The sequence below is a fragment of the Mastigoproctus giganteus genome, chromosome 9 (genome assembly GCF_048544385.1).
Source record: "Mastigoproctus giganteus isolate SK-2022 chromosome 9, ASM4854438v1, whole genome shotgun sequence".
Taxonomy (NCBI): Eukaryota; Metazoa; Arthropoda; class Arachnida; order Uropygi; family Thelyphonidae; genus Mastigoproctus; species Mastigoproctus giganteus.
The window spans coordinates 154314988-154328811 of NC_143583.1; the positions used below are offsets into that span (position 1 = coordinate 154314988).

The 13824-nt window shown below is 36.1% G+C and overlaps 1 protein-coding gene across 1 annotated transcript in view; it reads left to right on the plus strand.

Moving 5' to 3' along the window:
- fab1 (1-phosphatidylinositol 3-phosphate 5-kinase fab1) overlaps positions 1-13824 on the plus strand; it is an 809612-nt gene that overhangs the window by 773703 nt on the left and 22085 nt on the right. Inside the window, exon 38 of the mRNA XM_090380831.1 lies at positions 609-712. Within this exon, the coding sequence (XP_090236957.1) occupies positions 609-712 (104 nt within the window). The remainder of the gene's footprint in view (positions 1-608; positions 713-13824) is intronic.

Consider the following 13824-nt stretch of genomic DNA (forward strand, 5'->3'; position numbering starts at 1 on the left):
TACTGTAGGGCAGTCATATTTTGAAACCTATGCCAAAAATGAGCTAGAACAATATATTGTATAGTTATTTTCAAGTAATACATAAACCAGCAGCTTCAAAATTACAGCTGTGAATTTATCAAAACAGTTACTTTTGAACAAAAGGGCTCACTCCAATTTGCCATAGCATTGTATGCAGTTTCTCAGTGGCCAGTGTCATTTATAATAGATAAATCAAAACAAATATTGTCTATACTGCCATGCAATATAATATCAGGAATTTGATTTGTGCTTCAAGAAGTGATGGATTGGAGGCATTTGTGAAGGAATAACAGTAATATAAGTCTAACTACTATTGGCGCTTTGTATGAATATTTTTTTGTATTAAAAAATTTAATATACCTTGTTTAATAACATTTGCAGCGGATAACCAAAAAAGCGCTAAGCACTCGTGAAATTGATAACAATTTCATTACAGTAAACATGCTATTGATATTTTAATGGTTTTGTGCTCTCTTCTAAGCTGTATCAAGCCAAATAGTTTTTGCTGTGAAAATTATGCTCCCCCCCCCCATGAATGCTATTGTTATGCATTTATTAAAGAACTTATCAGTGTTTTTCCTTTCCAGATGATCGATTCATTTTAAAACAAATGCAAAAGCTAGAAATACAGTATTTTTTAGAATTGGCTCCTCATTACTTTCAGTATATTAATAAAGCTTACATTGAACAGGTAAGAATTGGTTTACTAATTGTAATTGTTTTATGAGTTTTGTTCTTCCTTTATTTCCATATTTATTAATACAATTTTTTAATAAAACTGGGTACATTTATTGCAGTGATGCTGAATTATAAGAGTTTAGCTTATTCATTTTGCTGTTTTTTAAACTCTCCTTTCCATCCTCCTTTCCTCTATTTGTTTTTTTGCCAGGATGGCTTTTTCTTTGTGGTAATATGCAAATATAGATTTACACAAACTATAGGTATGTGATGTGTAACAGGGCATTGGGCACATTACATATTCATAATACACTGTCAGAAGTAATGTACATCATTGATGGCAGGGTGGTGATGAGAAGATGGTAGTTGACCTAGAATCCTTTGTAAATTAAGTTAAGGGGACCTGCTTTGTTTTGTGTTGTTTTTTCCTTATTTGCCAAATCCTGTGCCAGGTAGTTATCAAACATAAAGAAGTGAACCAGCCTTTTTGTGATCAAACATCTGGGCTGGTGCCCTCCAATATCTCTCTAGGGCTTCGGGACTCCGTTCAACAGACTGCAGTCAGGTTAATTAAGGACCTATCTTTTACAAAGTATGTCCACTTTTTCTTTCTTTCTCATAGACATTCTGTTTCTGCTATATGCCTTTTCCTGAGATTCTGCCACTGGCACTGTTCTTCTGAATTGGCATCTATAATACCCCCACCTCCTCTTTCATCCAGACCAGTCAGAATACAGGCCACAGCCATTTACTATCTAACTTCAAACTCACAAAACCACCTTTTCTTCTTCCTCATTTATTTATCCCCACAACTTCCATTTTCTGAAAATGAAGCAGCAGACAGACTGCATAAGCAGTATATCCCTGATTACAGAACAAGTTATTGAGTATTACAGCTCTGATTCATACTATCTAATTAAGTTTCAGTACCATAAAACCAGACTTGCCAGTAATTGCCAGCTGCAATAGCAAAACACTTGGGAACACTGCAAATCTCAAACAAACTGTACTAAATAAAACCAAATATTTGTGTATTTCCTGAAAATTGCAATCTACAGAAATTCAGGTGTTAACAAGTATATTCTCAACCTTTAACCCATGTGTGGTGCTAAGTACTGTAGGTCCTAATACCTTTTGTGTTTGGAGGTTTCATTAAAAAAAAACAAAAGGTTTTTTAATGAAAAAAAATATATATTTTGCTCTTTTTTCTTTTCTTGTCTCCTCTGCATCTGCACCAATAAGTACAGTGACAACTGTCTCCTGTTAACCCTGAACCCTTCTCTCTACAATCGTTCAACCAATTCTAATAATTTCAGTAACTTCTAAGAATGGTTTTATTGATACAGCTTCAACACCAAATATGTCAACATGCACTTTCCACAAGATCTTCCAAAGCATATAAAGTGAATTCTCTCACATCGCTCCAGGAATATTTAATGTTCTGATGTGACTACAATAACATGTGGATTAGTGTAGTTACACCAGAAATTACAAAATGATTGCTTGTCAGATACATCATCAGTATTTTCAGCAATTAGAAGAATCTACCTCAAATAGTACTCTTAAGTTACAGGTATGCCCCTAATCTAGGAGCAGCAGACAGAAAGTCTGAGAATCTCCATGGAAGGAACGTTGGTCTTAGCTGTTATTTAAAAATTATTTAGGGGGGGGTAGAATGGCTAGATCGTTTTCTCCCAAGACATGCCAATTTTTGATGCCATTTGTCCATGAGCTTATAACAAGCAGTTCGTGACAATAAATAAACCAATAAATAAAATCAGCCTCACTCGCATAGTCTCCTCTCTGCATAAAGGATCTTTCGTTAGTAAAGACAGATGCAAAGTACCTGTTCAATTCATCCACAACATCATCTGGATTGTCTTCCCATGCCCAGTGCACAAGGGTCCAATCTGATTCACTTTTTTCTTCCTTGTATTCACATACATGAAAAATTCCTTGGCCCCATTCTTTGCTGTCTTAGCCAACGCTTTCTCATATGCAGCCTTGACCTCCCTGGCCTTATTTGTGGTACTATTATAGATCAACTTGTACCTGTTGTAGGCTTCAGTACTTTTCATCGCTCTGTAACTGTCCCATGCTGTCTTTTTCTGCTCTATTTGACCCAGCCAACTCCGCAGTCATCCATTTTGGCATCCTCCTCCTGCAATATTTTCTCTTAAAGTTATGTATGCGTTCATGGCTTCTGTGATTTTTGTTTTAAAACTATTCCATAATTCAAATGTATTCGCCATCCCTCAGCAAGCCGCCCAGTTCACAGATGCTATATAGTGCCTTAAACTGTCAAAGTCCCCTCTTCTGAAGTTAAAACCCATGCCTTTACCTTTAACTACTGCAACATCTTTCTTCACCTTCCACGTGACAATTACATGATCACTTTGGTTCCTGTAATTGTAAGCCCTGTGATGTCATCCGAATCATTGGCAATGATGAGCTCAAGAATATTCTCACCTCTAGTACTTTAACTAATAATAATCATCTAGTTTGTTTAAAAAAAGTTTTTCCCCATTGTGAGTTTCCCTCCCACTTATTCCAATCAGTCTGGGGCAGATTAAAGTCATTCATAATAAGACATTTACGCTTGCTTCCCCATTCCATCTTGTATATAAAGACTCTCATCATATTCTTCATCATATTCTTTACAATATTCTGGTCTGTAGATTACTCCCTTCTCATTGTTCCTTTGCTTCTGACTCATGCCATAAAGATTCCATGCTGGCAGACATAACCCCTGTTATATGGGACTAAGAAAAAGTACAAAAAGGGGGGTTATGTTCCAATAGCTAACAAAAATACACTATTTTGTTAATAAAATGTTAACAAAACTAACAAAAATACACCATTTTAGATTTCATGTATCTTTGGCTCTCTTTAAAAAATCAGTAATCTGGTTTTGTTTGCTCTTGCTTGATAAATTTTTGTGAATTTCATCATATGGAACTAAGCATTTTTGAAGCTCCCTTTTGAACTTTGGGCTCCTTTCATTGAAGAAACTGCATTCAAAAAATAAGATTATAATTGCTCGGCTAACTTTATGCCTTCCCTTATGCTTTTTAGTGTAAAATTTGTAAGTTTAGAATTTTCATCTGTACTATCATCCTCTGAATTGATTTAGTTTTGAGTTCAATGCCATCTCCACCAAATACGCTTCGCCAGCCTTTTTTTTTTTACCAGTAATTCTTGAACGTGTTCAGTAATTATATCTTTTTTATTTTTTAAGGAGCATCGGCGACTAAGGCCATATTGCTCTGCGTATATTGTCTATAAATTGCTTGTTTCTGTTTTGATGGATGAAAAACTTTAGTTTCCTGGAGAAAAAAACCATGCTATCCTTGCCTGAGCCTGACTAACTCAGCCACCTTGTGAAAAAGACCCATAAAAATTTACCCCCCCCCATCATCGACGGGATTCAAACTGAGGTCTTTTCCATCCGGTGTGGGGAGGAGGGTGATTCTATCAACTCACTACCCACGAGGGCTTCAGTAGTCATATCATCAAAACCTTCCCCTCCTGCCAACCTGGCAAGTTCTACTATCGCACAGATTCCGTTTTTTGCTGGTTCAACTATATTTCCCAAATGAACTGACTCTGGCCATACATTTTTCCACGTGCATTAACATTGACAGTTTTACTTCTTTGGGCAATATAGCATCGATTCTGATACAGTCCACAATTGAGGAATGTTTCCATGCCTCCATTACTTTAATAGATTCAGAATCAATTTTTTTCCAAAATCCATTGTAACAGTTTTCTGATGTAATGAGTTTTAAAGGTGGATATAATGCCTTGGTTTAATGGTGGATGAAAGAATTGTATTAACCTAGTACAACTGTGGTGGTAGAAACATAACTTTAACATTTGGATGACAAATATTTTGGATGGCCTGGTGTGCTATCCAATAGTTATAAACTTTGAAATCTAGATTTTTCCACAAGTTCAATAGCACAGAACATAACATGGGGATTTCTCAATTTTTTTTTTTTTTTTTTTTTGACTAGTGAGTTAGCAGCGGGGATTCAAAAAGAGTGGGAATGTTGAAAAATTACATCTAACATAATAGCAGGGTTCTCCTCCGCCACAAAAGCTCAAAAATACCGTTATCCGAGGTTTGCCGTAATTCTCTATGTTAGAGCGAAACCGTGTTATATAAGTACCATGTTGTGCAAGGATTGTCGGTATTTATCAGTCCTATTAGAATGAAACCATGTTGTAGAAGTATAACATGTTATACGGGGGGTTGCTTGTATACATACCATAGTGGAACTCATCATCCTTGGGGATGATGGGTGGCACCATACTTTTGTTTGTCCTATTATGTCAGCATTAGTTATCCTAACCAGTTCAAATTCAGCAATTTTATTGACAACACTCCTGACACACACACACCCCCCTTGAAGTTATTTAGGTTTGTATTCCAAGCTATATCTTCCCTCTCATTTGAAACATTGCTACTCTCAGTACATCTTATCAACATTAGCTATGGTGGCAACAAACAAGAATTCATGAGGTGAGTGCAAGCATTACTTTGACCCATATCAGATAAATGCAGATCTAAATTACCCCCCCCCCCAACTAGCAGTTTCCCTGAACCTCTTAAGGTATCCTCAATGACACTGGCAAAAATCCTTGCATCACCTTTGTTCAAATGAATTCCATCTCTTAAAAAAAAAGATTCCCACCACTTACAAATGCTGGCCACGCTAATAAAAATCCCCCCCCCACCCAGAGCCTTGTAGATTCCCTTAAGTCACAAGTTAATCCACAAGGCTTTCAGCATATAATGCCTCCTATCATGCCTGGGCAGAATTGTAGACATACACACATTGTAAACTAACTCACTGCATTTTTTCAGCATAGTCCTATATTTCTCCAATAAATGGTAGGTCATGTACATTAGTTTCCACATGAATAATAATTCTCTCTTTACCTACCTTAAAATCTGACAATCTGTTGGTAACATCATCAATTGTATCTCCTGGCAAACACAAAAATGTTACCCATTAGCCCATTAACACACTTCTACTCTCATTTTTGTTTTCCCAGTGCTTATTTCACACCTGACTGAATCTACATTGCACTGGCGACTCATGTTGACTAGGTGCACTGCCTTAGATTTAATATGCTTCTTAACTAAGAGCATGATCCCCTCTCCTCCTGTCCTGTCTCTTCTTTACAAATAGTACTTCTCATATTCAAATTCTGATCCCTTATGTCCAGTTGACTCCATGTCTGCATTTGATGACTTGACTAGCACTTCAAATTCATCATATTTATTTATTACTGAAGTTTTCCACCTTAGCTAGCAACGTAGGGAGCCAAGGGAGAGGTTTTTGTAATTACTTTGATATTAGTCTTTACTTCTTCTCCGAAATGGTTTTGGTGAAATATTCACCATGGGTACTTATTTTTACATAATCTAGAATGATGTTTTAATAATGAATAAAAATTTATTCTCTTAAAATAACTTTATTATTTCAAATTGCATAATAAATATTTGTATTCTCACATGGGGCTTACAGGGGGAACAGGTATTTTGTGTGTTATCAGACATTCAGTCTAAAACACTGATGGATCCAATATCTTTCTATTACAGAAGATTTAGGAGAAGACCGGTTGGCCTGCCTTCCTAAAATCCACTCATGCACACCTTCTTGATGGTAAGCCCTGTTACGTCACCTAAGTGACGTAAGCCCTGTTACGTCACTTAGGTGGCAATGAATGTGTAGAGTGGTTCTCTTCAAGACACCTGGTCAGCGTGAAGAGGAAAAGACCAAACCCTCCAGCATATAACAGCACGACGAAACAAATGGCTCTCAATCCCCAGCAACTTTCACTCCCCCTCTTAGGGCAATAAGAGGATCAGAGTGGAAGCAGAGGATGCTAAGAATCTCTGGGTACGACCAGGCTGCCATGCACGGAAACTGAACTTGGCCAGTTACAACGTAAGATTGCTCGTCGGTGAAGACAGGATATTAGAGCTGGAAAAGGAATTAGAAAATGTGAATTGGAATATCATCGGTTTGGCTGAAACAAGAAGAATGAATGAATCACTTATAAGTTTATCAAGTGGAAATCTGCTGTACACCAATAGAAACATTGAAAGGAGTTAAGGTGGAGTTGGGTTTTTGGTCCATAAAGATATAAAAAACAACATTTTGGAATTCAAAAGTACATCCTGATTTCTAAGAGGTACAAACTAAAGGTTATAATGATTTATGCGCCAACATCGAGCCATGATGATGAAGAGGTTGAAGAAATGTACACCGAAATTGAGAGTCTTCTAGATGAGCAGAAAACGCACTATACTATTATTATGGGGGACTTCAATGCCAAGGTTGGAAAAAGACAAAACAGTGCAGAAAGGGGAACAATAGGAAATTTTGGAATTGGTGAAAGAAATGAAAGAGGTGAAAGACTTGTGGAATTTGCAGAATCTCAAGGATTGTCAGTAATGAACACTTTTTTCAAGTAAAGGGTGAACAGAAAGTGGACATGGAAGAGTCCAAATGGATTAACAACTAATGAAATCGACTTCATCCTCAGTAACAGAAGATATATCGTGAATGATATTACCGTCCTGAATAAAGTAAATGTTGGAAGTGATCACAGAATGGTAAGATGTACACTTGATATAGATGTAGGAAAGGAAAGGAAAAAACTGACTCGAGTAAATAATACAAAGGTCTTTGAGATAACAGAAGATGAGAAAAAGCCGTATGTACTGGAACTTAAGAACAAGTTTGAGCTTCTGCAGACTGCTCAGGACCAAGATATCGACGAGGAATATTACAACTTTCTGAAAATGATAAAGCCCAAGAAACCTATAGGGAAAAAGAAATCCAAAGATGAAAAAATTAGTCAAGAAACACTTGATATGATGAACCAAAGACAACAAATGAAGAGCAAGATGAACACTGACAAGGAGAAAATTGAGTATACTGAGTTATGCAAAGCCATTAGAAAGAGACTCGGAGAGGACATAAGAAGATTTAACACAAGAAAAGTAGAACAAGCATTAAGGGAAAACAAAGGACTTAAAACAACAGCCATGAGCAGTAATAACAGAAAGACAAATGATACTGAAACCAAAAAAATAGCGATGGTGTATTTATAAATAGCAGAGAAGGCATAATTCAAATAGCAGAAGACTACTATAGAGAATTATACAAGGAGCGAGGGAATGATGCCAGCAATGGGGAAGATGAAGTTACTGTAGAGTTGTTAAAATTGGGACGAAGAGACATAACACAAAAACTGGCAAGGCTCTTCACAAAATGCATTAGAAAAGATGTGACGCCTAAGCAGGGGAATAATGCAATCATAGTTTTGCTGCATAAGAAAGGAGATAAATCAGAAATTGGAAATTATAGACCAATTAGCTTGTTATCCCACATCTACAAGTTGTTCACAAGGGTCATTACTAACAGATTAGAAAGAATACTTGATGAGAATCAGCCGAAAGAGCAAACAGGCTTTAGGACAGGATTCTCAACTATGGATCATCTTCACTTAATGTCACAGCTAATGGAGAAAGCAAATGAATATAAAACACCATTATGCCTGGCATTTGTGGATTATGAAAAGGCATTTGACTCCATACAGCATAAGGCAATGTTTCAACATCATATATTATGATGTTGAAGAAAATATATGAGAATGCTACCTCCTTTATTAGACTAGACAAAGGCAATAGGAAATTTAAAATCTAGAAAGGAGTTCGACAAGAAGACACAATATCTCCGAAGCTGTTTACTGCTGCCCTTGAGGAAGCTTTCAAAAGATTAGACTGGTCGCAGAAAGGAGTCAATGTGAACGGAGAGTACCTAAACCATTTACGATTTGCAGATGACATTGTGGTCCTAAGCCACGATCCCAAAGAATTAGAGGAAAATCTTAATCAGTTATGCACAGTTAGTAAGGATTTTGGACTAAAGATGAATATGGCTAAAACAAAAGTAATGATGAACAAGTATGCCACAGAAAGGGACATAATGATTGAAGGAGCAGTAATTGAAAAGGTGGAGTCATATACTTATCTGGGACAAGTTATTAGCTGTAATAATAATAAATGGCTAGAAGTCAACAGAAGAATAAATTTAGGATGGATAGCATTCAGGAAATATAGTGACATACTGAAGAGCAATATCCCAGTTTGTCTGAAATGTAAAATAATGAACCAATGTATACTCCCACCGTGGCTTATGGGAGTGAAACTTGGGCATACACCAAAAAAATAAAAGAGAAGCTGAGAACTACACAGCAAAGAATGGAACGAATTATATTGGGAATCAGATTGTTAGATAAGAAGAGAAACACATGGATTAGGCAGCAAACTCAAGTAAAGGACATTCTTATCAAAACTAAAGAACTAAAATGGTCTTGGGCAGGACACATAGCTCGAAGACATGATGGCAGATGGACTAATAAAATAACAGAATGGTACCCAAGAGGAGCTAGAAGACAACGGTGGAGATGGATAGGTGAAATTCATGAGTTTTTGGGTAGTAAATGGATGGTCATTGCACAAAACAGAAGGAACTGGAAAGTTGCTGGAGAGGCCTTCATCCTGCAGTGGATTGAAAATGGCTGATATTGATGATGATTCTCACGTCTTAAATAAAAATAAAATATGATATATATCTATGTGTGCAGCATATTTTTGTTTGTCATTTTCGTGGTCTTTACCATGCAGTTAAAGTTGCCTCTGAAACTGACCAATTAGCAGGAGCTTCCAAGTCAGTGAGTGCATGTCAGAGAAGCAAGTTACTTAACCAAGTTTCTAGAAGCATTAAGTTAAATTAACCATCTTTTCCATGTTTCACAAGCGCAGAGGTGTAATTTATTTATTTTCCTCTAAATGTCTTGTGTGTTTTAAAACCTGATGTTTAGGTATTCAAAACTTGCAGTTTAAAAATGTTTTGAATGTTTAAACTCTAAAAATTAAAAGCCTTTAAATTTCTTTATGTGATTAAATTTTATCTTTACATTAAATTAATTATGAAATTAATATAGCATTAATTAACTTCATTAATTGGTTACGAGCATACCAAAGTAATACAAATAGAAAAAGCATAAGAGATGTTAGATAATAACATGCAAAAAAGCTCTACACAATTTAATGTTTTCACAACTGAACAAACTTTGAATATTATTAATTTTTTCCCTGATTAATTGGCATGATGTAGTGTGATTATCACACGATTGCCATATTGAGTGACTAATTCTAATATGGGATACCTGTCTTCAGGCTATATGAAGATCGTGTTCACAGACCAATTTGTATGTTGTGTGGATGGAAAAAAACCCAAAATAACTCATGGTGATAAACTCAGTTCCCTTTCATCTCATATCAGCTAACTATAGCAACAATTGAAGAGGCCTAAAGAATTTCTCCAATCACAGATGGTAATTGAACTGAGACCTCTCCAGATGAGTGACAGGTAATATATCACAATGACTAAGCAGCCATACAGGACTCTTGATCAATTAAAAAGGGATGAAGTTTGATGTACTGATGTTGATTAAGAAACTAATTACAAAAGGTTTTCCGGGTTACATCAATTTTCTTACTATCCCAACAAAAGCCAGATGTGAAGGATATAAAAGGGCACTTCAGATTGTGTTAGTAATGCTGGTTTATTGCTGTCTAGTTACACAGTAATTTAGACATGTCCACTGGAGACAATGAACACAGAATGAATGCCAGGAGTAAATGCATTAAAATTAAATTAACAAATCAGACTTTTTTGTAAGCTCCAACAATTCTGGTTTATAAATATATCTTTATTGCAATGAGTAGTGATATGTATTGATGATTGATACCCATAGCAGCAATGTTAGTTGTTACTTCAGTGAAAAAATACCTAAAAACAAATCAGAAACATTTAAAAATTATGAATGTAGAAATAATGTAATGCCACAGAGTTACAGGATTACAGATCTCATTTGAGTTTCAGACAATTATCATGTGTGTTGTAATTACTGCTACTCATCACTGCCCGTAAAACTGGCCAGTTACAGATCTAAGGAGTGAATGTGTGTTCCTCATATTGAAGAAGTTGCAAGTATATTTTTCTGGTTCTTGCAGCAGTATGACTGGATTGTCTGAGTGGAATGTTTTTGGATATGTTGCCAGTTTCTGTAGCCGAGACAGCCTGGATGGTTGGATTATCTGTTAGTTCTACTTGAAGAGCTCTTCATGATCTAGTTGTGCTGAATGTGGAGTCAATGACTAGGATGTTTTGAAGCTGTGCCAAGACTCTGCCTTTGAACATACACACAAGGTCATTACAATCATTAGTAGCCTTTGGATTTATTGATGGAATTGTGGAGAGCACTAAAGAATGGCTTAGTAAAAAAAGTCTCCTCAAAAAAGTTTTAATTTCCCAAAATTCCAGCAATATCCAGTTTCAACTAAATGCACAGCTGAAACCTTTACATTATTTTGTGTTTGTGCATCATCTCTAATGGCTATGCCTAAATTATTCTAAACTTACTAGCAATAAATCAGCATTACTAACATGTAGTGTGAACTGCCCCTTTTCATCCTTCATTTGATTTTGCTATATAATGTCTTAAAAAATCACATAAGAAAGCCAGGTGGGAGTGATTGAGTTATTTTTCTTTATCATGTTCCTTCGACCAGTACAATTCATTTAATAAAATTGCTGTCTATAGTTCAGCATCTACACTAAAAGTCCATCATATCATACCGTTGTATAAAGTTGTGTCAATCCTTTCAAGATACAGTGCGGCAATTATAAAATAAAGAACTAGCAGTTCAACATCACGGTCCCTAGGCTGACCATACAATACTAGTCACCATGACAATCATGTTTGCCAAGCTCTAGTCATCAAGGTTCCTTCAATCTAGTTGAACCTGCTTCATAGTGGCAGGATTTATAATACCTTCTAAGTTACCCTTAAATGCTGAAATTAAATTTCCATTAGAGTAGGGAAGATATTGCGGAACTTATTTTATTAGCCTTTTGTTCATTACAGCCAGGCCTTGCATAACGCGAGTTCGATTAATGCGTTTTTCAGTTACCACTATATTTGAAAAAATCATACCACTTTTCACTTTACACAATGCAAATTTCCAGTTAACGCAATCTTTTTTTTTTTTTTTGTGTGTGATAGTTGAAAAAGATTTGAATCGCGCATTAAGCTTATCGCATGTCGGACAGGCAATAAACAACCATTTGCCTCCCGCTAATAAAATCAATGCAGACTTGCATTTAAAAATTCTAATTTTTAAATCAGCCAGATGAAAATGTTACCACAAAGGAGGTAACGGTAAAAGAACTATATGAAATCTTTCGTATCGCAGAGAACCTCAAACAAAAGGTTTGAGGTTCTCTGCGATACTTATTTCGGCAGGCCCCAGAGAAGATTGTTGTCGGCTATCAGAAATTGATTGATAAAAAGAGAAAGTCAATACTGTTCAAATATTTCTGTAACAAATTGTTTCTTCATTGTGTATTTTATGTCAGAGGTTCCCAAACTTTCTCAGTTCACGGTGCCCTTAGTGTCTCAGTAATTTTTTCACGGCACACCTAGACCAAAAGAACAGTTTTGTTTATTAAGTAGTTAGGTCCAAACAACTTAATAAGAAATGTTGAAACTGTGAACTACAAGGTACTTTTAAAATTCTTTATGGACATTCCTGAAGGTCAAGGACCAATTATAATTTTTCCTATTGATTATTATATTCGATTAACGCATTTCTGTTTGGTGCGATGTGCTGCTCGCAGGATGAATTAATCGTGTTAATTGAGGTCAGCCTGAACTTCAATAAGTTAATTCTTCCTTTTTTGCATCCACCGTGCAGAGCTGCTTTGCCTAAGTTATTTACCTGGTTTGCCTCTAATAAATGTATATTCTCTAAATAAAGGGAGAAAATTAGTGGTGCTGCAAAGAGAGTGCTACAGTACACTATAAGCCCCTCACTTACCATAAGTGAATAGTAGCCATGATGAAGCAGCACTGTGTACAAAATTATATGTAGCCTAAGATATTTACACAAAGAACAAAGAGTAAGTCACCATGATACTGTCATTGAAATGCCGGCATTTCTGGTATGAGTCACAAGTTGTTCACTTGTATAGCCTGTGCCACGTATTCTAAGCTTAGTCAAATAGACAGACTAAGCTTATCTGGTGATTCTTTTCTTTTTTCCTGATGTAAGAAGTGCACTGATCTCAAATTAAAGCTAGGTGCATTATTGGATGAATTTAAGTCACTGAAGAAAGGAGCACTTGTCCTAGAAACAAATAAAGCTGGGAACTCATCAGGGAGTCAAGTATCTTGTGACCTGCCAAGTGATGCACCCCCGATTAAGTGCATACTGCTCTGGTTCGAGATTTAGTTTTATTGGGAGACTATTGTCGGGGAAATGAGTAACATTTTTTGTAATAAAGTCAGCTGGACTAAAACCAGGATGTGTTCGCTGGGAGCAACAGTTGATATTACCAACAGGTGGTTAGGTTTGGGGGGGGGAATTAAAGAGAGCATTATCATTCATATGGGGAATAATGATATTAAAAGAACATGACCTAACAATTTGTGGATAAATATAGGATCATGCTAAGAAATGCCACAAGTTAGATCAGAATGTGAACCCTATACTCGTATGTATGTGCGCAATTCTACGAAAACATGATAGGAGGATTATATGCTGAAAGCCTTGTGGATTAACTCAAAACTTAAGGAACTCTGCAAGGGTTTTTGGGGGAAAATTTTTATCAGTGTGGCCCACACTTGTGGATAGAAGAAATCTGTTTTGCAGACAGAGTCACTTAAACAAACATGGTTCAAGGATTTTTTCCACTATTATTAAGGATACCCTAAGAGTTTGGGAAAACTGTTAGTTGGGGGGGGGGAGCAAGGGTAATATAGATATATATTTATCTGTAACACCCAATAGTGGCAAAATGTTCTGAGAGTAGCAATGTTTCAAATCTGAATGAAGATAAAGATAGGGAAACAAGCTTAAATAATTTCGGGGGTTGTGTCAGGAGTGTTGTCCAAAAAATGATTGAATTCAAACTAGTTAGGAAACCTAATATTAACTTAATAGCTTAAATTTTAAGCAATTGCTATTCTATA